Source organism: Lolium rigidum, chromosome 7 (genome assembly GCF_022539505.1).
Source record: "Lolium rigidum isolate FL_2022 chromosome 7, APGP_CSIRO_Lrig_0.1, whole genome shotgun sequence".
Classification (NCBI taxonomy): domain Eukaryota; kingdom Viridiplantae; phylum Streptophyta; class Magnoliopsida; order Poales; family Poaceae; genus Lolium; species Lolium rigidum.
In genome coordinates this window covers 169344372-169370442 of record NC_061514.1, presented here as the reverse complement: position 1 = coordinate 169370442, position 26071 = coordinate 169344372, and the positions used below count along the sequence as shown (strand labels likewise).

The following is a 26071-nucleotide window of genomic DNA, read 5'->3' as shown; positions in this document are numbered from 1 at the left end:
GCCTACTGGGTGTCACATTTTTTGTTTCACAAAAAATTATAGGACAACGACTTCAAACCGTCACGAAAATTCCATTCTTTTCTATTCCTGGCTTTAATTGAAGCAAAAAAAAGGCACTAACTTGCATACATATTTTGCATGTTGCGGATATAGTTTGTTCTTGGTTCGAGAGCAGGGTGTGCTTGTATATGTTTCTTTTTTTGAGTGTGCGTGTGTGAAACACAACCGGGAAGTTCCCAGTTTCGATTCCTTTAGCCGAGAAAGGCAAGCCTCCCAAAAAGCAAGGATGTAGAAGTGGAACAACTGGGATAGTGGCTTTGACTTTCATTGACATTTATCTAGGCTATAGATTCTTCCTTTCCTTCTAAATAAATCCAGGTTTAATGTGATTATTCCACTTCCACATCCCTAGCAAAGAGTAACAAATGGGAAAACTAAAACGGCGACCACCGGTGCATGCCATAGGCAATATACCGACTAACTGGAGCCATTGAATCCATGAGCACCTTGTACCATGATTAATGCATCCAGGAAACGGTAACACCACAAAACCAATCTATTTCTCTCCTCCTAGCCGCCACTTCCAAGAAGCTCCGCCTCCACCTCCGCTTCTACCATAGGTCCATTCCCCCTCCTCCGACTGGCCTCGCCGGTGTCGGGAGGGGTGGGGAACACGACCTATGCGTAGAATTTTTCATAAAAATATTGTTTTCAGTAGATTAGATATAGTTTGGTATCGTCTTTTTTTTTTGCCTTCGCCTCAATGAAGATGCTATCATCTACACTAAGTGATCTTCTGCCCTACGTTAGACGACAAGATTTCCTTCCCAACATCAATAGTGGTGTTGGAATATTATAGTTCTCTAGGCATGGGCCTTCAGATCTTGCTTTGCCATATCGATTTTGGATTTTTCTCATGGTTTCTGGGAGGAGTCTCCTCGCAATATTCATCTCGGCTACTACGTCCTCGACATTGGTGATTCATACTCTCAGCACTGCTTGCCGATGTTGACTACTTAAATGGTTATACGCGTGCACGCAGGCTTTGCATTGTGGCTCAAATTAAAATTATGAGAGAACCTTTATTGTTATTCAAGATTGAGTTATGGAAGAAGAAAGAGTTTAAAGACCTCAAATATTTAGTCATTTCTTTTAGATTTTATTGTGTAATCATCGAAGACGATTTATGTATCTTTACCATGTACTATTTGTTGCTATGAATATATGTCATATTGATTGTTAAAAAAAAGAAACGGTAACACCACAGCAATCAATTCAGATAACTTCCATTTGTTGTGAAGTGTATATGTGGATTGCCTAGCCCTTTCCATCAGTTCGGACTTTTGGTTCAAGTGGCTAGTGCATGAAGCTTAACATGGTATCAGAGCCCCAGGTCTCGAGTTCAAATCCTGGCTTTCACATGGTTTTCGCAATTAAGCCTAAAAATTGCTTGTTGCCCCCTCTTTAGCCACCGCTGTTTCGGTGTGCTCTTCTTCTTTCACGTGTTGACTTCCTCTTCTCCCGTCACACGCGAGTGGGGGTGTTGTGAAGTGTACAAGTAGATTGCCTAGCCCTTTCCATAAGTTCGGACTTTTGGTTCAAGTGGCTAGTGCATGAAGCTTAACATGGTATCAGAGCCCCAGGTCTCGAGTTCAAATCCTGGCTTTCACATGGTTTTCGCAATTAAGCCTAAAAATTGTTGTTGTCCATGGTTTTCGCAATTAAGCCTAAAAATTGCTGTTGCCCCCCTCTTTAGTCACCGCTGTTTCGGTGTGCTCTTCTTCTTTCACGTGATGACTTTCTCTTCTCCCGTCACACGCGAGTGGGGGTGTTGTGAAGTGTATATGTGGATTGCCTAGCCCTTTCCATCAGTTCGGACTTTTGGTTCAAGTGGCTAGTGCATGAAGCTTAACACCATTGTCCTGTTCTTTCCCTCCGTCTCCAGTCGAAAGAAAGATGTTTGCCCCACAGGCATCTAGCGAGCACATGTACAATCTTCTGAAGACGCCACGCATGTATGTATACATGCCCTGGGACGAACTGGCAGCCACAAGGCAATAGGAACTAAGGAACACATATACAGAAAGAGAGACATGCTTAGACTGGCTGTCATATTGGTAAATCGAATAATCGACCATGCAAATGAGACGAAAGGTCCGTGGGGATGCATTGTAGTACTGCAAACTGTGGCGCCCGAGAGCGACGAGTGATCCACGCCGGAAGGGGGAGCAAAGCGGGCATCTCGGAGCGAGAAGGAAACGCCATGCACATCTGAGTTCGAGGCATCGCATGAGGACGAGACAACGCTCTCAGGCTTTCAGCTGGTGCTGCGGCATTCTCGCGCATAACGAGGCACAGGCAGCTAGCTAGCTGCGTATGCGTGTCCCTGCGGCTGTGCTGGTTGCACATTCTTGACAAAACTGCAGGGGCGACGAACGGCTCTGGCAGCAGGCCGGGTCATTGGGAGGAAGAGGACCAGCTATCAGACAGAGGCAGCATAGCAGACTGGATGAGATGGGCTGGGGATTAGGCTTTTATCCCTGATCATAGCTTGCAAATTCTTGGCAGGTTTAGCAGCTAGCAGCAGACTCGATCTGATTCTCACCCCGTGTTGTACCGTGCGACATGCATCATTCTGATTCCTGACCATTCCTGAGGCGAGCTAGGTCGCTAGCCATCAGCTACCGCTGAATCCTTGTCGATCAATTGGGGACGTCTGAAGCAGGGACGGCCGGCCGGCGCCTATATGCAGCAGCTAGCTCGCTCGTCAGCACTCAGCAGAGGCGTCGTCGTCGGATGAGCGTGGATTTAGGCTTTGGCTTCTGGCCCTTCCTGCCTGCCTGCCTGCCTGCTGGGGAAGCAGCGGTAAAAGTATATACTAGCTGCATCCATCCATTCATTCAGTGGTAAAAGGTCGATTGAAAGAACTCCTTGTGCATGCATGCTCACAGTAGCCAAAAGATGAAAGGTGCATGCAGCAGAGAGTTGAGAGGAAGGTGGGTCGCGTGCAGCCGATCGAGCTATATATTATGCTTGTTTGCAGCGCTGGTAGCTCCTAGCGTAGTGCATGGTACTGTTACCGTGTAAAGTTACTTTATGTAACCTTATTTTTCAGAGAAAGATTCCCGACACGATGAACAATACCTGGATCGTCTCATGCACGAAAGTTTGATCGATCCATGGTTCAATCTCTGTTGCGCAAGAATCAGGCGCCTGGAGAATTTGTGGGTGTGACTGGTAGCATGTATCCATTGGACTCCCTTTGGCAGAGGCATGGTCCGTTCTAAACGCGATTTGGGTCACGCACCTAATTTGGTTGTCGACAATGATATGGGAAGAGGAGCTGAAGAGTGATCCCAGTGAAGTTAAGAACATAGTTGCAAACTCTATGCACCTGGCTTTCTCTAAATCGGTTGTGACAGCTTATCCCGTTGTTCAAGACTTAACCATCCTATTCAAGACCAGAAGCTTCCCAAACCGTTGAAAGTTTCCGAGCATACATAGCTAGATCATGGACCATATTTGGAGGCTGCATCCAGAATATGTCAATGCCACCGAAGGAGCAGATAGATCGCGGGAGCTAGCATGCATGATGTCCTACAGTAGGTTTACACTGTAAGCAGGAACCTGAAATCCTAGATCCCTAGCAAGATCAATGTTGAGTATGAAATTCACTTCCAGACCATCTTAATATACAATGGTAAGCACAAACTACACAAACAATCTCTAGTCGGCAACTACAAAACAATGGTAATCAGGAAAATGGTTGCAAATCACCTAAATAGACACTCACGAGCAAAAAGCACCATCAAATCCAAACACAACTACCAACATCTAGCACATGCTTATGGATCTAAGCTAAAAGATCAAGGTTTTGAGATTCTTACAGCCACTGGAAGAGCATCTAGGGCACATGCCGTGGAACGGTGAGAAGTTGAATGGTTGCCGATGGCCACTGGCACCTTCTCGTGGGTGCAACCACTGAAGAAGCTCCCGCATTGTCCATGGATTTTGAAGGATGGGGGAACACAAAGGAGACAAATGGTGGATTTAGAATTATGCGGTGACAATGTCGCACCTAAAAAGGGTGGGGGGAGAGTAGAGATTTTGCGTGGCCGGTAACTAAATTTATCCCGTCATAGTTAATCACAATGCATCGCACTAGCTCGCGCCATCTCCATGGATCGAATATGGGGGTACTCCGAGTTCTCCATTCTAGCTGCAACGAGGATTTTTGTAGGCGGTTTGGCCCGAAGGTGTTTTAATCACCGTGTGTGCCACACCGCAAAAGGTGGGCAGGCAGCCAATAAACAAGTTTTTTCTCGCCATCTCCATGGATTGCATATGGGGTACACCGAGTTCTAAATTCTGGCCTCAACGAGGATTTTTATAGCCGGTTTGGCCCGAATATGTTTTAATCACCGTGTGGGCCACACCCCAAAAGGGTGGGCGAGCATCCAATAAAAAAGTTTTATTTTATCTCTCCTAGGTCTGGCTGGATCTCATGCGGGATACTAATCATGCCCTTGTGTATTCCCTAGAGCCTGGCGTGCAGAGCTAGCGACAGGTGCACCTAGGCAAAACTTGGGCTGGGTCGGACTTTGGGCTAGGCAACTTCAAGCTTTGACCCTATCATTTCTCTCCTACATTCCTCTATTCCTTGCCCCTGGATAACTCCTCTACACTCACTAAGATCAATATTCTTATTAGAAAAATGATAGTTCTAGCTTAGTTGCCAAAGGAATTTCGATTGTGGTCTTTTTGTTCTTGTTATCCCTTGGGATATCTACTAAGCAAGGAAGAATGGGAATCATTTCAGTCCACTGGTTCTAGCTCTGTAGTTGTAGTGGCAAGCATGTCAGTAAGGTTCTATTAAGCAAACCTATAACTTAGTGATTCAAACTATAGCCCTGGTGCTGGTGTATGAGATATTGAAATTTCACTGATCGCTCACTAAGAATCCGGTTCCAAAGAGGGATAAGAGACAAAGCCAACCAGAAGCCAAAGACAACCTTGTAGGAGGCCTAGCTTCAAAGAGCGCTCGCGGAGTCTAGTTAATCACTTGTACGAGTTAGCCAGGTTAGAAAAGTTATTGCGTTTAAATAGTTAGGATCCTAAGAATCTGTAAGATATCCCAAGAAAAGTTTTTAGCACATGTCTCTCATATATGTGTAATATAATTTATGTGTAACACTGTAGACTATTTGGGAAAAAGGAATCAGACCAATTCAAAAAAAATTGCAATGCTATCTCTGGAGGTCATCCTTTGCCCGATCCCTAAATTCGCTTTCATATTTTTTATTTCTTTATCCTTCACATTTGCGTATAGTTATGCTATAGGGGGAGGAGTAGCTATGGCTACTAATCCGCCAGAAGCAGAACCCTCCGCTACCTTTGTAGAGAGTTCTCGTGAGCTAAACACCTATTGCACATGCATAACATAGGGTTCCAATAAATCTGAGGAAAAAAAGCACATCATGGCCATGACCAACTAAAGATCATTGGCCAACTCACGCGTGGAGTCGTACCCCAATTTGTCCTTTTCATTAGATTATGATGTCGTCCTCCTCATTATAGTCCTCCTAGAATCCAAGGCATTTTGTCGGAATACATCATGTTTTTTCACCTTTTTAGCCCTATGCATGGTAAGTACTATAGCCACAATCATAGCTACTAATAAAATCATACTATAAACCAAAAAACTAAATGGAATAGTAGATATAAAGCAAATTTCCCACCGTTCCCAAATTAGTCCAACTTCATACCTTTCTGGCATAAACTGTATATAGGTTGTATTTCGATGGGTTGGTACTAATGGAATGATTTCATTATCTAAAATGAAGAAATGTGAGGGTGGGGGGGGGTTCCATTTAGGAACAATAAGAAGAATCTCCTTCATGTGTTCATGCTAACATAAGAGCGAATCAAATACACACAAGAATTTTTCCTCAGAAAATTCCGAATGATGAATTTGGGATGTCATGCCCCACAAGTTAGTTGCCCAAGTGCTCCCTAGGATAGCAGTCTACGACAAGATAGAGTTTTTTTTATATATGGAACACATGATTCCATTACCGAAATGATCCAGCGGAAACGTCGGTCACAGCCAAAGGTACATCATTTGGCAGCGATTCCGGCCAAAGCAGTTTTATGTCCTGTCGGCTCGCGCCATACCACAAGATAACATTTGAACCTAGAACCAAAACCCCAACCCCTCCATTTCTTGCCCACCCAGCCATAAAAGCAAAAAAAATCGTTACAAGTGGTGTTAAACCCTAAATATCCAAAATGGAATTGAAAATCTCCAATTTAAATAATGGTACTGGGACAGAGCGAGCTATCTGTGAGATATCCCTATCGAAGAGCTCGGATTCTAACCTTGTGCCAGACCCGCAGGCCAACGAACTTTCTTAGGTAGATAATTTCTATAGGGTGTGGCCTCTCCCATTCTAGCACTTCCTATCATTTAATATTCGCTTTGGTCTTATTGACATGAGAGATGTCATTTATAGTCTATCGCTATATGGAAACTCAATAAATTATCATGGAAGCATCGAGAAATTGTGCATATAGAAAACTCTGAAGAAAGAAGAAAAAAGGAGACCCATGCCATCATTTTAAAATCATTTCTATTTAGTAGTATAAGTTTCTTGATTAGGATAATTAATTAGGTCATTATGGTCGGACTCTATTATGGATCTATGACCACATTCTCCATAGTTCCCTCTTAGATCTTCTTTCTCCAATCTTGAAATAGGGAAGAAGGAGATATTCACGGCTACTAGCGATTCATTATGGGGCAGCTCATGATCTTTATATTGATCTATTATCCACCTCCGCGTCTATTTTTTATTAGCTAAACGGGTTATATCATGGGCTCAATAAAACGAATACGAATTTGACTGAAACACACGATTTTCATAGGTATCACTTTTCACGATACCTAAAAGGTGGAATAGGGATTTTCGAACCATTTCCTATAAGAGAATGGTTTAAATTACTTTGGGAAATGGATTCCTATGTCAAACTATATCTATTGCATTAAATAAGAAAAGAAATTAACATAAGTGGAAGACACAGGATGGTAGTGAATAGAGAGAAAGATTCTTCTGATTTTCTTATTCCTGAAAATATTCTATCTATCTCCTAGATGTTGTAGAGAATTCATAATTTTCATGTATTTGAATTCTCGTACCAATTGGAAAGTTACAAAAGAAGACGCATCATTTTGAAATGGAAACACCATATAAAACTCTACATAATTTTGAAATCTGGCCGATTGTCTTAATACATATGCAAAAAGTTTCTTTATTGGCCCACCATTGATTAGAAGATTTAGCTTGTATGAATCTCTATTGATTTGATATGAATGATGACAATCATGTCAGTATGTTTTTCTAAAGGAATACGGTAGGTATATCCACAGTTCATTTAGAGTTACTTAATAGCCTATTTTCTTATATCATATCTCTATCCCGTGAAATTCTCGAGCCGAAAGATCGAACCATATGATGTGTTTCATTTTGCTAAATGATATCAACTCAATGGTGTATTGATTCCATAAATTGGATGTAGCTATAAATAATCATTAAAAAATTATAATATTTTAGATAGAAGAAATGTTTCTTCTATCTAAAATATTAGAAATAATGTACTCATCTATTCAAAATCTAATTTGCATCGATAAAATACATTCAAATTCCAGCAGTAGATGAATAATTGCAAATTTTTGTGTGTACGAGATCAGAATGATTTCAAAATAACTAACATAATTATTTTTCCTGGTAAGAAAATATATAAAAAGAAAGGAGGTACAATTTTTTTGGTACTTATTGTTAAAGAAGAAAACAGAGTTGTGTTGGATTTCGATTATTCAGTTTCATTATTAAGATATAGAGACTTGCTTCACATTTGAAATTAAATAAAAAAATTATCATAAAGAGGTCTACGAATACTTTTGGGAAGCTTATTTGGTAAAGAAAATCAGTTGAATAGGAGTAATTTAATCATTCCAATTTTTTATTTTCTTAGTAGTTTTAGATTTTGCATTTTGACAAGCCTGGTTTGAGGAATTTGTGGAATAATATCTCGTCCTCTTCCGACATTCGGTCGCACCTCAATCGGCCAGAGAAACGCCCCTGCTATTACAGCTTGCTCGCCACATCTCTTTCTATCTACCCGCCATGCGCGCGTACTAGGTCGACGTGGTGCCCAGTGTTCGGTTTGGAAGCATGCGTGGCTTTGGCGCCCCACTTGCTACGGCCTGGTCTTGATTTGCAGCTGTTTGTGCTCGAGCTCCAAGGAGAATGAAGCAGCAGGGCGAGAGCGAGAGACTGGCGACTAAAACAGGGAGCTAAAAGGGACATTCCGATGACTCGTCTCTGTCGTCTTAACTCCTCGGGTTCACCGCTCGGCCGGGTGTCCGACGAACGTAGATGACAGGGGACCCGACGGCGAATAGGGTCCTCCACTTCATTCACAATTTGGCTCCACCTTGACGATCGAGATGGGTTTCTTTTGATTTTCTGCCCCCTGTCTATGCGATGCATTTGGCATGGGCATAGGATTCAGAATTTCAGAGGCTGCATGCAAGGATCAAGGATGGTCTCTCCCATGATGTGCTTTCTGCATGTACAACACGGCCGACTGATCAGTGATCGATACGAATCGCTGCGTACAAATTACCTACTTCTCTCCGGTTTTCTACAAGAGAATCCTGTGCTTGTTTCAATTGTACTACTTGTTCAGTAAGTCTCTTATTTCGCCAACCCACTCGCATAACCAGCATTCTTGTTCCTGCGATGTGGTGGGTGGGTTTCCTTCAGCTAGTACTTTTATCAAGAGCGTCCTAGGCACAGCCAGGGAAATCTGCCCGTGCTAAATTCCATACAAAATTTCCGAATTGGTGATTTCATGTTCAGTGAAAAGTGGAACGACGGCCTCGATGCGCCCGGTGGAACCAGCTCGAACGTACGTGCTGATTTGCAGGCATTTTTTGCCGCATCGCTCAATCAAAAACTCCGTCTGCTCTAAACGAAGAAAGACTGCGCAGTGACACATCGTGAAGGGTGAAACAGAAAAGTTAAGACCACGTCTAACAGGCCCCTTAAAACCCGCCCACCCCGTAAAATTTCGGCGGGATACGGGATGAGCGCGGTTTGGACCGCCTAGCAGGTCCCGTATTCGGTCAAATACGGGCCCCAGCAAATCGACACCGCCGCCCCCTACATATACCGGGCGAAGGTGCGACCCTCACTTGCAACCCTAGCTCCGCCGTGCGCCGCCGCCTCCCCGCAAAGCTCCGGCGAGCAATCCCCCACTGCACGCCTCCCCATTCCAGCCGCAGGTCGCCATGTCGGGTCGCCAAAGCCGTTCCGCGTGTTCGGCGAGCGGATTGAAGCGATCCCGCTCGCCGGACATCGTCGAGGAGGCGTGGCGGCGCCAATGCAAGCGCTCCGCCGCGAGGAGTCGCCGTGCGGCGTGCCGGTATGCCGGCGCGCTTTACGTGCCGCCGTCGCTTCGTGAGTTCGCTGCGGGCGGGCGGTGGTACCAACAAGATCCGCCGCTCAAGCCGATGAGCGGTGCGGACTTCGAGAAGTGGCGCGCCAAGTGGGAGAGAGACCGCGCTTCGAAGGCGGCATGGGCGGCACGCATCGGCAGCACCAGCGGCGGAGGAAGCGGAGGAGATCCGCGAGCCGGCGAGGAGGAAGCGGAGGAGGCCCTGTTCCTGCAGGCGGTGGCCGCATCCGAGAAGGATGCCGCCGAAGCTGCTCGGGCGGAGGCAGAGGAGGAGGCGGCGGCCATCGCCGCCGTCAGGGAATTCGAGGCGCGAGAGGCTGCCGCCAGGGAATTCGAGGCGCGGGCGGCTGCCGCCAGGCGCTAGGGGGCCGCTCATCTGGTTCGTCATCCTTGACGATTAGATAGGATCGCGGAATGTAGGATCTCGCAATGTATGTATGATCCGTAGTATGATCAATGATGATGAACTATCGATACATTTCCCGGGGTTTTAATTTTGAAAAATACGGGGCAAAATACGGGGTCTGCTAGACGGATGGTTCTTCCGTGAGTAATTTTTTTACGGGGTGAAATACTCGCGTTATACGGGGCAGAGAAATACGGGCCTGTTAGACATGCCCTAAGAGCATCTCCACTCGCCTCCAAAGCATTCCCCAAAGCGATTTAAGGTGCCGGACAAAAAAACGTTCCCAGTCGCGTCCCTCAAAGACGATTTTTGTCCGGCACGGCCCGATACGGTGTTCGGCGCCCCGAGCCCGTCCCCGCCCCACAGGGGACGCACCGGGGACGCCGGACGCACCGAAAAGCGAGGCGAAGCGACGCGGGCTCGACCCGTCAGCGGCACATTGAATTTTAACCTAACTGTCGCCTACCTCGCGAAGGAAGTTATTCGCGCGCAGTGACACACGACAGCATCTTTGCCTTAATGGCGACGGAGGGGCATGCGAGACATCTCGTCGGTGCTGCGCAGCCTCCACGCGTCGCCGGCGATCGCACGCCACCGCGCGTTCCCGCGCTTTCTTCCCGCCTCTTCTCGCCTCTTCCCGCGCTTTCTTCCCTACGTCGGCATCTATAAAAGGCCCTCCCGGCTCAATGGCAGCCACCACAGCCGCCGGCACCCCTTTCTCCGCCACAAGCACAGCCCTCGTCGCTCCACCGCCGTCTCCTCCACCACCAGCAGGCAAAGATGAACCGCCCCGGCGACGGCCAGTTGCCTCCACCGTCTCCTCCACCACCACCACCACCACCACCACCGGATTTGCAGTTTGACATCGACGTCGCCGCCCGGGAAGAGCGGCGGCGAGGGATTCTTGGCATGCACATCGTCAGCGGAAGCGAGAGGCACTCGAGCAGCAAGCCCGCCAACAGCGTGAGGCGGCGCACGTGGCTTGGCGTTTTACGCCCCTGACCCCGCAGCTGACGAGAGCGCGGCGGCAGCAGCGTGGCAGGAGGAGGCGCTGGCGGACACCATTGCGCGGCTCGACGCCTCCACGGCAGAAGAGGCACGGCGCCGCCGGACGGAGGAGATTGCCCAGCGGTGGGCTGATGAAGGCCATCGCCAGCGCGAGGAGCGGGATGCGTTGTACCGTGAACGGCGGGCGGTGATCGAGCGCCGGCGGTGGGAGTCGATGGAGCGGTCGCTGCAGCTGGCGGTGGAGGAGCGTCAACAGTGGGAGGCGGCGCTGGCGGCAACGGAGGCGGCCTGGGGGAGGCGGACGGATGCGTTGGCGGTGGAGGCCGACACGTTGGCGGTCGAGGCGGAGGAGAAGGAGACGGAGGCCGAGGCGGAGGAGGAGGAGACGGAGGTCGAGGCGGAGGAGGATGCCGACGACTTCGAGTGGTCCGACGACGATGGACCGCACCCGGACTAGACAGCCGATCAGCAGCGCGCGCTCGTCGAGTCCTTCGAGTCGGAGAAGAAGCTCCTGGACGCCGCCCGTGCCCGCGAAGAGGCGCAGATTCACCTCGCCGTCGAGCTCTCCCTCCAGACAGCGTAGTAGGGGAGGGCAGGCGACGACGCCCTGTTGGAGCAGCGACGTCTGGCCACCGCCCTACGCATGCAGAGGCGGCGCGCGCAGCAGGAGGTGCAGTGGAGGGGGGGCGACGCCGGGGCTGGCCCGTCGAACGCACCGCCTGGCGGTCAGTAGGCTAGGGTTTAGATGAAATGTAGCCGTTTTCATTCAAACTTTGTAATATATAATCAAATTTGAATGAAAACCTTTATTTTCGTGCACTAATATTTATTTGGGGATTTTGTTTAGGGGATGCGACTAGGGAGCGATGTCTTCCAAACGCGACACGAATAAAACACGTCCCTCAAACACTCGGTCCGGCGCTGTTTAGGGGACGGTTTGGGAGACGCGACTGGAGATTGGAGATGCTCTAAAGATTTGTTTTTGTTCTAGGCAGTTTTTTTTTATTCTCATCGGGAAGGAAAAGATTTTGCTGGCACCAAATCGATACGTCCAGCCTTCCCGGAGAGGCCGTCTCGTTACTCTTGCTCTCCTATGGACTCTATTTATCCACCTGGCCCATGTGATGCCTGCAATTGTCTCCATTAGTGCACCCGCCACTAGACGCGGAGTGTTCTGCCTGGGCTAGATTTGTTTGGGCCCAACAAGGCTCTCTATAGCACTTGTTTATTCTTATTTTTACTTGTTTTATTTTATATCATTTTCAGTCACGTCATACTTTTTGTTTGTAATTATAGATTTCTCCAACTTCACTCAACCATTATCAATAGATTTTATAGGCTACGCTTTGTAACTATACCCCTTAAAGATCTGAGAGCCACAAAATTGGCAAGCACCACCCGAGAATTGAGCGAAAATAAATACTGATTCCTTTTTTATGAATTAATCTAGAGCGCTTAGTGCTGATATCATAATGAAAAAAAACTGCAGAGTTCAGGTGTTACCGTCGACATGGAAATATCTAGGCACATGTGGTAGCATGGAGGAAGCTCAAGCTCGAGTTGCCAAGGGATGTTTGGGGATGGGAGGGGATTCGGTGAAATCTCTCTTCCACCCAATCCCTTCAAATATTTTTCCACGGTGTATGATGGTGAATGCTTGGAAGGATGTGTAGGCCCTCATTTATTTTGCGCTATTCTTGTAATTAATTTGAGTAAAAGTTTTCACATCGTTTTATATTTAAATCCCGTCAAAGAGAAAATATATTGATAGTTTCAGTAAAAGTTGCTATTTATATTCTTTCAAATTAATTTATGTCTCTTGATTTTTTATGTATTAAATTACCAGTAAAAAAACATTAAAAGTTACTTGTGATAGGTTTTGGATCTCACAAAGAGTACTATTCTCCAAACTCATTTGACTATAAAATAAATAGGAATAGGACATAATATAAGTTTTTTTTATGTAAATAGACCTATATTAGATGTTCAGCTAGGACTTGGTGACAGGCTGGGGCCTATCTTTAAGTTGCCGAATTAAGTAGGTGTGAAGTTTGACGTGTTTCTATAAGGGCATCTCCAACGGGGCGACCCATCCCGCGCCCGCGCGTCCGGATGGGTCCAGCCGGACAAAAACCCGGCCCAGCGCGCGGACCCATCCCTAAAACGGATGCCCGCGGTGTCCGGATCGACGCAAACCCGGCCCAAATCTTGGCCGGGTTTGCGTGGCCGCGGACGCGAAGGCTGGTCGCTCGCGTCCGCCCCTTGTCCACCCACGGCCGCGTGTCATAGGCATAACTAATATTTTTCATTAAATAGAACTCATTACAATTTTTTTTAGCTACTACTTCTATCCTAAATACGTACGGGGCCGGCGGCCTCGCCGGCCGACTCCTCGCCGGCTCGCCGTCGGGGCCGTGGATTTCACTCGACGCGGGCGGCCTGTACGCGTGAGGATTCCACTCCCGACTTACTACGGGCTGGGTGGCGCGTCGGCGGCGGCGCGGGCGGCGGCGCGGGCCTCGGCAGCTTGGACGGAGGCCATCATCCTCCTCCTTTCCGTCCGCGCACCTCGGGCGCGCTCGCGCTCCGCCTCCTGCGGCGGAATCATCCGCTTCCCGCATAGCTCCACCTCCTGCAGAGCGGCGCGTTCCACGGCGGTGCGCGCCTCCGAGCGGACGCGGGCGGGTGCCCGGCCCTCGTGGATCTCCCCGCCGCCGGCGCATGCGCTCTTGCCGGCCACGCTCCGCCGACGCAGCATCCTCCCGGGCGCGCCGCTCGGGCGGCGGCATCCGGATGAGGTGACGGGCTGCTCGCATAGCGAGCGGCTCGTTCTTCCGGCCGAGGAGGTCGCCTAGCGGCGGCGGCCGGCCCGCCAGATGCCCTCGTGCTCCTTCGTCACGCGCGTGAGGTCGGCGAGTCGCTCCTCGATGGCGGCGTTGATGTTCGCCAGCGCGAGGTCCTCCTCGTTGACGGGCTCCTCCGCGGCGGCCGCCCCCTCCTCCGCGGCCTCGTACCAGCCGTCCGCGGTCTCGTGCCAGCCCTCCGCGGCCGCCTCCACCATCTCCGCGTCACCGGCCTTACGTGCGCCGCCTCGGCGGCCGACGCGGAGCGCCTCGTCGTCGGCGACCCACCGCGAGTCCGCGCGCTCCTCCTCCACCGTCCGCGGGAACCTGGCCCGGGCGGCGAGGAGAGCTTGGCCCATGTGGCCTGCGGGGTGCGCGGCATGGCGACGGAGAAGGCGGGGGGGGGCGGGGAGGATGGTGTTGCGGTGCTGTGTGAGACCGCCGCCGTCTTTTATAGCCGGCGGCCTGGCGGGAAACTTGGGCGGTCGGTCGCGCCAATGGCGTTTTCGCGCGCGCGGGAACCTTGGTGCGCGCGGGAACTTTCCCGCGCGTTCCACCGCCCACCATGGCTGTCCCGTCGAGGCCTCGCCATGGCGCAGCGCCGCGCAAGGAAGACGAACCACGTGGCGTCTGTTTGAGTCGCCGCGTTGGGCGCAGCGTGCGACCCAAACGGACACGCGGACGTGGGGCGCTGTCCGCGTGTCCGGGCGGCGACCCAAACGGCCCAAAACGGACGGCCCAGCGCGTCCGTTTGGGTCGCCCGGTTGGAGATGCCCTAAGGCCTTGACTTCTTGGAGATATTCGCGAATGGTCTATCTCAGAAGGCCTAAAGGTTTATCTCAGGAACAACAAAACCTACCGCACGTCTCATCGTAGAGGGTTCAAACCAGTCAATGCAGCTAAGGGTGGGAAAAAACGGCCTGAACGGTTCTAGCTAGTTTGGAAATGAGGATTGAGTTTGTGAAAGGAAATTAATTAAGAGGGTGTTAGGGAAAAAACGCCTCGTCCTCGCTCGTGTCTCTCCTGCGGGCGATTGGAAGATCACCCTAGCCTACAAAGTTCCTGCCCACCCCTCCTGGCCCTCTTGCCCTCACAACCGCTAGAGGGCACAACCACGCAAAGCATGCGCGGCGTCGACAATGGTAGGGTGCTGGCGCGTAGTTGACGTGGGAGTTAGAAGTCTTTGTGGTGTAGCTTTTCTTCAGTTCCCCGGCAACGGCGCCAGAAAAAGAGCTTGATGGCGTGTATTTCACACGTTCGTTGGGCAACCCCAAGAGGAAGGTATGATGCGCACAGCGACAAGTTTTCCCTGAGAAAGAAACCAAGGTTTATCGAACCAGGAGGAGCCAAGAAGCACGTTGAAGGTTGATGGCGGCGGGATGTAGTGCGGCGCAACACCAGAGATTCCGGCGCCAACGTGGAACCTGCACAACACAACCAAAGTACTTTGCCCCAACGAAACGAGTGAGGTTGTCAATCTCACCGGCTTGCTGTAACAAAGGATTAACCGTATTGTGTGGAAGATGATTGTTTGCGAGAGAAAACAGTAAAACAAGTATTGCAGCGGATTTGTACTTCGGTATTAAAGAATGGACCGGGGTCCACAGTTCACTAGAGGTGTCTCTCCCATAAGATAAAAGCATGTTGGGTGAACAAATTACAGTCGGGCAATTGACAAATAGAGAGGGCATAACAATGCACATACATGACATGATAAGTATAGTGAGATTTAATTGGGCATTACGACAAAGTACATAGACCGCCATCCAACTGCATCTATGCCTAAAAAGTCCACCTTCGAGGTTATCATCCGAACCCCCTCCGGTATTAAGTTGCAAAGCAACGGACAATTGCATTAAGTATGGTGCGTAATGTAATCAATAACTACATCCTCGAACATAGCATCAATGTTTTATCCCTAGTGGCAACAACACAACACAACCTTAGAACTTTCTGTCACTGTCCCAGGTGTCAATGCAGGCATGAACCCACTATCGAGCATAAGTACTCCCTCTTGGAGTTAAAAGTAAAAACTTGGCCGAGCCTCTACTAGAAACGGAGAGCATGCAAGATCATAAACAACACATGTATAATAACTTGATAATTAACATGACATAGTATTCTCTATCCATCGGATCCCGACAAACACAACATATAGAATTACGGATAGATGATCTTGATCATGTTAGGCAGCTCACAAGATCCGACAATGATAGCACAATGGGGAGAAGACAACCATCTAGCTACTGCTATGGACCCATAGTCCAGGGGTAGACTACTCACTCATCACTCCGGAGGCGACCATGGCGGTGTAGAGTCCTCCGGGAGATGATTCCCTTCTCCGGCAGGGTGCCGGAGGCGATCTCCTGGATCCCCCGAGATGGGATCGGCGGCGACGGCGTCTCAGTAAGGTTTTCCGTATCGTGGCTCTCGGTACTGGGGGTTTCGTCACGGAGGCTATTTGTAGGCGGAAGGGTAGGTCAAGAGGCGGCACGGGGCCCCACACCACAGGGCCGCGCGGCCAAGGGGGGCCGCGCCGCCCTATAGTGTGGCCCCTCCGTGGCCCCTCTTCGTCTCTCCTTCGGACTTCCGGAAGCTTCGTGAGAAAATAGGCCCCGGGCTTTGATTTCGTCCAATTCCGAGAATATTTCGTTACTAGGATTTACGAAACCAAAAACAGCGAAAACAACGAATCGGCACTTCGGCATCTTGTTAATAGGTTAGTTCCAGAAAATGCACAAATATGACATAAAGTGTGCATAAAACATGTAGGTATCATCAATAATATGGCATAGAACATAAGAAATTATCGATACGTCGGAGACGTATCATAGGGTTGTAAGTCTCTCCTTCGAGGCCCGACTGCAGCGATGTCAGGCGTAAGTCTCATGGTGAGGATGTTGCCACGACGGCGAGATACAGAAGGATGTCATGGTAACTGTGAGCATCAATGGACGAGGCGGAGGGCCACGAAGGTGGCGCAGTGAGCTGAGGAGAAGCGTCGGTGTACTCTGGCCGGGTCCTTAAACGGCGACCAACGTCTGGACAAGGTGGCGGGCCATTGAGGTGGCGCGGTGGAGCAAAGGATGAGCGCCGATGTGCTCTTGATGTGGTCCTCTAGCGGCAAGCATATGGCGGCGGTAAGTAGCGCGCATATGAGGTGGCGGGCCATGGAGGTTGCACGATATGGCTAAGGAGGAGCGGCGGTGCACCCTAATTGTGGTTGTGGTGCCCCTCCTTGCCCAGATCCAGCTATTCAGGCCATGAATGTGACCGGTAGGGGTTGCTGGTGGTGGGCCGCGACGGTGTTGGGCACGTTGGAGGTCAACCTCGACGACACAATAAGCGAGAAGGAGGTGTTGCGGCAGCAACCGCGGTGGAGGTCAACCTCGACGACACAATAAGCGAGAAGGAGGTGTTGTGGCAACAACCGTGGTGACTTCAAGGTTCTAAGACGGAGAGCTGATGGGTGGGGATTTAGTGCACGTCCGGACGAAATTCCTGCCCAATTTTTGGTGCCGACGATGGTGAAACATCCGGGTGTCGTTTCCCTCCTTAGAAGCCTCATCGAGGAGTCCAACATCTTCCTCACCCTCCGGGCTTTGTCTCTGGGTGAAAACCTAAACCAACGAGTTGGATTGGAGATTCTTGCATCCTCGACGCTGCTTGTTTGTCGGAAGAATCGCTTCGAGAGACACGATTTGGTTGTGCATGTTACCTCTGGTGTGTATTGCTTTGATGTTTGTCGTTGCACAAGACATAAGACTATGCGGTGCAATGCACGCCATCGTTGGTGCTTTCAAGTTGTAGCCTTTGACGAGACTAGGCAGGTCTTGTCGATCATTCGCTGGCTCCTCTACGCGCGAAGGGTGGAAGGTATGTTGGCTAGGTCAGTCTTGAAGATGTCCTCCTTCTATAGAAGCGTCCGACTTTAAGTCTCTTGGTGGGCTAAGCAAGTCCTTGTGTTTGTATCTAGAATCATGGTTAACTGTTGGGTTAGTGTTGTAAGCGTGCTGTCCACTTCTTGGTCCGTGTGATTGATACATTTTCCGGGACGTATCCTTGAAAACAAAGGAGCTGAATTAGACTCATCTCTACTTAGTAGCCCGTTGGTCTTGTTTCATTGAAGCCACAGCATTGAACGACTTTGAGCGATAGAAGAAAGACATTAAAGAAGGCCGGTTTCTACGTATCTCAAACCGGTTTCAGTTTCGCACACCCTGGTATAGCCTATCCTGTCGTATTATTGCCAAAATTTGTGTAGAACAAATACATGAAGTCCAGGAACACATTTGTTTACTGTGGCGATATGATCAATTGCAGCTGGTTGTCACGTTATTAGAAGTAGACTGTAGGAGTACTAGAGTGCAGGAGGAGAGGCTTCTCCCATGACCCATAGTGATGCAATGAACATGAAGGAACATCGGTAGCCAAGGATGGCCATGGGTTGCACTTGCACATAATGTTCATCGGTAACTCATGGACTTGAGTGGGCTTCTTGTTACATGGAGCTGGCCGATCGCAGCCTGTACCGTCTCCTTGATCGTCTCAGCACCATACATTCCATCTGTCTGAAAAGAAGAACTAGGTTTTGTTAGAGAAAATAAATGGCTCCTACCATTGGCCAAAAACTTGATCTTGTCTGTACACAGAGATCGATGCCTAATTTTTTTTTTTTGAGAAACACAGTACAAACGCAGGTGCTCACATACACGCGCATACACTCACCCCTATGAACGCACACACGCACACCCTACCCCTATGAGCACCTCCGGAAGACCGAGCCGGCGGATTGGATCTTGAAATTGACGAAGTCACCACAGGCGCCTCGCTATCGACGGGAACGTCGCCTCCCACTGAAAGAATATTCCGCTTTATGAGACACACGGATGTCAAACGCTGGGTTTGAACTGCAGTGAGACTGAAGTACAACCACCCTCCTAACCACCCAACCTCAGGTTTTAATTCCCAGAAATTTATGTTTTTATTTTATTTTAGAGAGGCCCAGGAATTTATGTGTGTTCCTAGGTTGTGCATAATGAGGCAACAGCAGCAACTCCTTGTATGTTGGTGGGTATAGAGCATACTGGATTTGGCCGGTGTACGTGTATGTCAGTCGCTCAATCGTTGCAAAAGCCAAAAAAGCAGAAGGTACGCATTATCGAACGGGTTGGAAAAGAACAAGAGAGAAGACGGCGACCTCCAAATCTTTCCGTATCAAGAGTAAAAGACAACTCCCGAATCTAGCAAATTCATCAAGAAAAACCAGCGCATACCTCCTTTTCTTTCTCTCTAGACGTGCTAGCACCTGCGTATGACAACATTCAAGTGATGTCATCAAACTGACGTCACGCAGAGAATTCATCAGGTGCAAACGAGCGAGACAGACGGAGCAGTCCCTTTCCTTCTAGCGAAATCAGGAGATGATCTACGTATGATAGACGACCGATGGGACCAAATTAGTTGACGGGGAAAGGCAGCAAATGATGTTTACCTCGACAAACATGGTGTGGATGATGCTGCCGGCCATAGTGGTAGCGCTTGCTGTGATGACCTTGAGACAGAGCGACTCGAGCGCCTTGCACACCATCGCCATGGCGCCCCTCGTCTTGGCGTACCTCACGCTCACCACCGCCAGCTTCTCACCTACCTCCGTCACTTCCAGCTGCACAAACCACAATATATCGCCCGATGCATGTTTATATTGGTTTTTCTTTTTTAAACAGAAGGCCGTAGCCCTGCCTTAAATTAATAAGGTCGTTTCCGGCAGATACATAGTGCATTACACAGCTTACACAGCTTACAAGCCTCAAAGAAACAAGCACACGAAAGATAAGAAAGAAGCTTTGCTTGAAGCGCCGAGACCATCGTCTTCCGGAATGTCGACACATGGGAGGAGGGACCATAGGAGGCGCCATCAACGGAAGAAATCCTCGCATCGCTTCGAGATGAACAAACTCCACCCGCTCACGGTCTCTGACTCCGAAGAGGGATCCCATCCCTCTCGCTCATGATCGCCGAGCGCCGCACCGTCGAGAATCAGAGAGGTTCCCCCAGAACACTCCGGAGCGAGTTGAGGTCCATTGAAGAGATCGAGATCAGCCTGCCGCATCGGACAACACACCACAAGCACCTCCAACCCACGAGCACCGCCACCAGGAACACGCAAGCCGACGAACGAAGACGCATCGGGAAGAACGGCAAACAGGAAGCGAGCAACCGCCACGGGACCGGAGATTGACAAGCAACCTCCCGCCCGACAAATCACCGCAGATGAAGCAACGCCAAGAACCAACACCGACAAACGGGAGCTCGCCAACATCCCAGCGAGCCCCGGACGGTGCCTTCAAGAAGGGAACGACGCCATGGCGCCGCCACCGCCCACGTAGGGGTTAGGGTTTTCACCCAAGGCGGGGGTTGGGTGGGGGAAGACGGGGACCTCAACGAAGCCTCCAAGGAGGGAACCGACGCCAATGGCGTCGACAGCGCCGTGGCCACCGCCAGCCAGGGGTTTCCCCCGGTCCCAATCAACCCACCACCATTCACCCGGCCAAATCGCAGATCCGGTCGGGGAACGAGAGCTTCATAGGTCGGGGTCAGAGATCTCCCAGATCTGACGCCGAAGGCCGACGGAAAGGCCCGCACGCCGCGCCATCCGCTTGCTGCAACCCCGCCGCCCGCACGGCCGAGGACGCAGGCCAGCACTCACGGCCGCCGCTCGCCGTAGAGCCGACGCCGTCGCCACCACCCGGAGCCGTCGCTCCGGCGTCCAAAAGCCCCCACCTTGGGCACCACCTGCAGCAACTCCGCGCCGCCAGACCGCATCCAAACCCACATCCGGGAGCCACCCGCCGCCACGAGGAGAAGGGCCGGCCGCTGGGTTCCGGCCTAGGAGAGACGCGAGAGGAGGACGAAGAGCCGCCGAGCAGACATCCTCGGACATGGCGAGCTCGACGCGACCGCCTCCCTCCCTGCGACCGCGGCTCGAGCTGCCAAGGGCCGAGGCCGGGAGCCCGGGGTCAAATCCCCGCCGCCCCTTCACCGACGCCGTGGCCTTCGGCCAGCAGCGCCTCCGGGGGGGACGAGGAGGGGGTGGGAGGAGGGGGGCCTGGGCGGCGGCGGGCTAGGGTTTGCCCCCTCGGTCGCCTGGAGGAGACGACCCGAGGGAATCAAGTGCTTCTCATCATATTGGTTTTTCTTTCCATCTAGTATCACATAGGACTGACGTTTGACCTAGGAGTGCCTGATGTCGAAGAAATGTTCGGCACAAAATGAAATATCCTTAATTTGAAGCAAATGTTTCCTCCTGTTTTGACACATTCCATTTATCCCAGATTTTTTTTTGTTATTTTCATATAAAGAAATATTTGAACCAATAAGCCTTCTTATGAACAAATAGCCCAAAGTGCTAATTGATGATCGTCTGTGAGTGATAGTAACTCATGCCCAGAGCTTCTAACTACCTGGTCCGCACCTTCTCTATATTTTTCTCTGCTAAAGTGCTAATTGATGATCGTCCATGAGTGATAGTAACTTGGACAAAGACTCATGCCCGGAGCTTCTAACTACCTGGTCTGCACCTTCTCTATATTTTTTCTGCTGCATTCATCGCATTTTCGCTTATTCCCCATGTCATTATCTTGCCATTTTGCGTGGAAGAGAGTCTCCTATCTCTCTCGCTTCTTTAACTCAGTATCATGTGCTTCTCTCGTCACTTTCACACTAAGAGTTACTTCTCGCTAGAAGACAACCTTCTGTTTTGCGCTAACAAGAGTTTCCTCGAGCATCGTTGGGTGTGCCTTTCTCCCGCACTCTTTGATTTGCACAAGTAACCCCTTTCATCCTATGTGGATCCATTCAAGCACTACCGACACCAATAATATGATGACATGTAGTCCACAAAATCCTCCAATTTGTAGACCTGAAGTTTAGTTTTGTATCAAAAAAATCATACCTTGGGTACGAGAACTTGCATCCTTTTCGGAGAGGAAAGCTTTGATGTTAGAGACAAAATTTTGAGTTGAAAGTTGATGGAAAGTATTTTAGAAGTAGGATTTCCTTTAGATATGGAATGTGATTTGTATTGGATTGAAAGTTAAGCCCACTTCAATTGTTGTATGTAAGATTTCAAGCAGGACCCCGCATAAACCCACATATATGTGTTATAAAAATCAACCTAGTGCAATTTTTATTTTAGAATAGTATATGTTTGACTTTTGATTACCTATATGGAGGCTTGCTGCATGTCCGCTTTCCAACCCTTGCAGGAAGTGAACAACTCACGGCCAATTAACGACCAGCCTCTAGCTAGAGGCTCTTGTATACCCTATGTCTCATTTTTGTCATTAAAAAAGACTAGCTTGTCAATATTTATATTTGTCTCAGTTAAATGGGTTAGGCGACGAGGTTGTGTGTCCTAATGTTTCGATTGTACTACCTTTTATTGAAAGAATTTGCTATACCTAAGGCTAATGAGATAAGTTTTTCCATGTCAACGTTAAGAATTGTTTGCTTTGAAGGTCGAGATTGGTATGTACAGAAGAAGAAACGGAGCAAAGATTACATAAGAGAAACTAGGTTAACTTTTTCGTACTAGAAGAAATAGGCACCCAAATCCGTGGGGTTTTGTAGCTCGGGCTACATGTAGACCTTTGTTTCGGGGAATTTGAAAACGGGATTTTGGAGCTCTAAAAAAATCATAAAAAAAACCTAGATGTAGGTAATGATGTATTCTGTAAAACTGCAAAATTTCATCTCAAAATACTCTATATTTTAGGGTGTGTAAAAATAACAAAAGTGAAAATCGGAAGTAGAGAACAGTGCAAATTTTAAAACCTCTAAAAAATTATTAGATCGCCATTTTTGTGTGGCATTCAAAAAATGGCCTACATGTTGTGCGAGCTACATTTCTTGTTTCCGCCCAAATTCAAGTTGAACTAGGCTCCCAGCTAGGCTCATTTCCGAGAAATAACAAAGCAAGCTAGCAGAGGCATATATCGACTTTATCCAATGTTTGTTCATAGGGTGTGTCTATGTCTCAGTTGACTGAGATTTTGTTAAGTCTCAGTCAACTTAGAAAAGTGCAATTACAGTTCAAAGAAAAGTGCAACTCAGCTCAGTTGCACATTTCTGTAAGAAAAGTGCAATTGCACTTTTTTAACAGAAAAGTGCAACTGAAAGCACATTTTTATAAGTGACTTAGACTTATGAAAATCTCAGTTGACTGAGACATAGCAAAACCGTTGTTCATAAGTATTGTTGTATGTAATTTGTTCATAAGTCATGCATGGTTTTGTGCTATTTTGGGAAACCCCGGGTTGTAGACCAAACTTATTACTAGTAAAATAGTTTAGTGGACTTGTGGTTTCTATTTTATCGGCCACAGAAATTATGCAGGACACCCATTGCCTCCGACAAGTCTAAGCAGCTGGCTTTGGCTGAGTCAGCACTGAGCAACAGGACCGTTATTATGCAGTGCTATTAGGCCATCAATAATTACCTCGAGGATTTCGACAGGACGAGTGGCAGGGGAACAGATGGCGTCGTGGACAGAGGAGGCTGAGGTTGTCGTCCTCATCTTCTTCCATGGCGGAAAACCGGCGCCGTCTTCCTCCGTCTTGACCAGGGTGGTGCAGCTGCCCGATTCTAGGTCGGAAATATCCGCGAGGATCCGCCGCTCCTCCTGGTGCAGCTCCTCGATGTAGGCTATGGCGTCCTGGATGATGGACGCCTTGTCCATCTATAGAGAACATTGCACAAACCCACTTAAATTGTTGAATTGTATTGAACACATGTCGGCGAGTCGATCGATCAACGGCACGCGCAGGCCCGCTCACCTTGGTGATGTTGGGGACGACGGCGCGGAGGGCGTAGAGCTTCTCGTTGAGCTTCCTGCGGCGGTCCCTCTCCATGATCATGTTCTTGCTCTCCCTGGCCGCCCTCGTGGTCGCCGTCGACCAGGAGTTGGCGCCGTCCGGCGAGCTCGAGTCGTCGTAGCAGGAGTAGAGACCGGACAGCGAATCCTCCCCCGGCTGGTACATGCTGCAACGATCAACCAGGCTAATTAGGCAGAAAAGGAACGAACAATCACATAGACGCCGGCAATGTTCTGCCCGGGGAGATCAGGAAACAGAGTGCGGCGGGATCTAAATGGGAGCTACGTTCATGGTGGAGGCTGACCTGTCAACTAAGTCGAGCTCGAGCACCTGGGCCTGGAAGTCGAACTCGAGCACCTGGGCGTCCAAGAAGCTTGGCGTCTCCCAGAAGGAATCGAAGCTCACGTCCTCCATCGATCTGGACGATCGAGTCGATCTCCTCAGTCCTCACTCTCCTATATTATTTCTCACTCGTGCTTGTCTCTTGTGCTAGTAGTACAATAATCACTAATCAGGGACACTTCTTCACATATTCAGCACATAGCCACCCAAATGCTTTATATACGCAAAGTCGCAAAGCATGTAATGATAAGTGGGCGGGAATATGTGATGCAGCTTGTGTGGATAGCGTAAATTCCCTAAGGCATCTCCAGCGGCGCGACGCAAACGGACGCTCAACGACCGTTTTCGTCTGCCGTGACCGAAAATGCGTCTGGAGCCTGTTCCAGCGGGGCGATGCAAAGTGACCGGGCCGTCTGCGGAGACGCAAACCTGGCCCAAATATGTGCCAGCGATGCGTCTCTACGGACGTCCGGAAACGTCCGCTCGTGTCTGGCGGACGTTTCGGCTGGCCCGCCTGGCAGCGATCCTGCGTCGATGCGTCTTCTCAAACGCGCCAGCGACTGCAAAGCTGCGTCGCTGCATCGCTTCGGCACACTGCGCCACTTTAATGGCGACGATGCCTCGGCTGCCGAGCGGCCGTCCACCTCCGCCAACCAGGTTAATGGCGACGCCACGCGTCCCGCGGCCACCGCATGCCGCCGGCCCATATAAAGGGGGCGCGCGTTCTTCTTCCTCATCCACTCCTCCAAAGAAACCCTAGCCACCACAAAGCTCGACCGTAGCGCCGCCTAGGTGTTCCTGCGACGCAGCCAAGCCCGCGAAGAAGTCCATGGCCGATCCTGGTGGCCGGCGAGGCGGTCGAGGCCGCGGCCCTGGGCGCCCCTGTAGCCGGGGCAGGGGCCGCCGTGGTGGAGCAGCTACGGCCCCACGCTCGCCGTCGCCTGCGCCCTCCTCGTCCTCGCGAGGAGGAGCGCCGCTCGAGTTCCTCCTCCGCATCGACGACGACCCACTCGCCATCAAGCGGCTACCGGACAAGTTCGCCGAGTTCGTCGACGGCGTCGAGCCGGCGCACTTGCGGCTACGGGAGGCCAGCCGCAACCTCGCCGCCGGACCATGGAGGTCCTGTTCGACGGGCGGGGCAAGATGTACCCGCACACGGGGTGGGACAAGTTCGCCCGTGACCTCGACCTCGAGCCCGGCTGCCGGCTCACCTTCCTCTACGAGGGGGACGGCGAGATGATCGTCAAGGTGTTCGACGACACAGCCTCGCCTTAGGCACTACCACACCGACGACTCCGGCTCCGACACCGATAGTTAGAACGTTGAGTGTTCTTTCTTTGCGGCGAATCCGGCTACGGGCCGGACGAAGCCGATAGTCGAGGTTTCTGGATGTTCGCTTCATCGGTAGAACCAACAAGGGCACCATCTCCTCCCGCTGGATTTTCCAGTTTGAGTGACTGGGTGCCCTTGAATGTTCTTTCTTGGCAGCGGACATACGGAAATCAACACAACTGACTTCTTTTTTTAAAATTTTATATTTGTGCCAACCATGGTTCAAACTATGTGTTAGTTTGTGTAAATCATGTTCCAAACTATGTGTTAGTTTGTGTAAAATCATGTTTCAAAATGTTATATTTGAAACTATGTTTAAATGGAGAAGAGGGAAAAAGAAAAAAAATTAAATGCGTCGTCCCGCTGGAGCAGACCCCAAACGTAAACGGACTCCCGAACAAAAACGATCATTTTTGCGTCCGCAGCGCGACGCAAACGGACGCTCGCGGAATGCGTCGCACCGCTGGAGATGCCCTAACGCAAAGAAAGCCTGTGCAGTGGAGTAGCTGCAGATACGAATGGATCGTAGATCTGCGTTCCATAGGTAGCGGGCGGGGGACATGGCGCCGACGACGACGTGCGAGGGAGACCACCCTAGCTACGGCCTACCTGATGGCACCTGGCGCGCTCTCCGCCTAGGCCTCGTGCGTGCTGCACAATCATAGGCTGCTACCTCTATTTTCGGTTCGTTTTTCCCTGTCGAGATAGATGGAATCTGTACGCGCGCTGCTGTCCCGTTCGTTCGG

General features: G+C 50.0%; 1 protein-coding gene across 1 annotated transcript; it reads right to left on the bottom strand.

The window, feature by feature from the left end:
* Positions 1–570: 570 nt before the first annotated feature.
* LOC124672270 (transcription factor BHLH6-like) lies at positions 571–24287 on the bottom strand. The gene is made up of 6 exons (XM_047208529.1): positions 23956–24287; positions 23613–23817; positions 23276–23515; positions 19271–19441; positions 18282–18347; positions 571–678 (listed from the first exon to the last, which is right to left on the bottom strand). The coding sequence occupies exons 1-6, from the start codon at positions 24063–24065 to the stop codon at positions 571–573; spliced, it is 900 nt and encodes a 299-aa protein (XP_047064485.1). The 5' UTR covers positions 24066–24287.
* Between the last annotated feature and the right edge of the window lie 1784 nt (positions 24288–26071).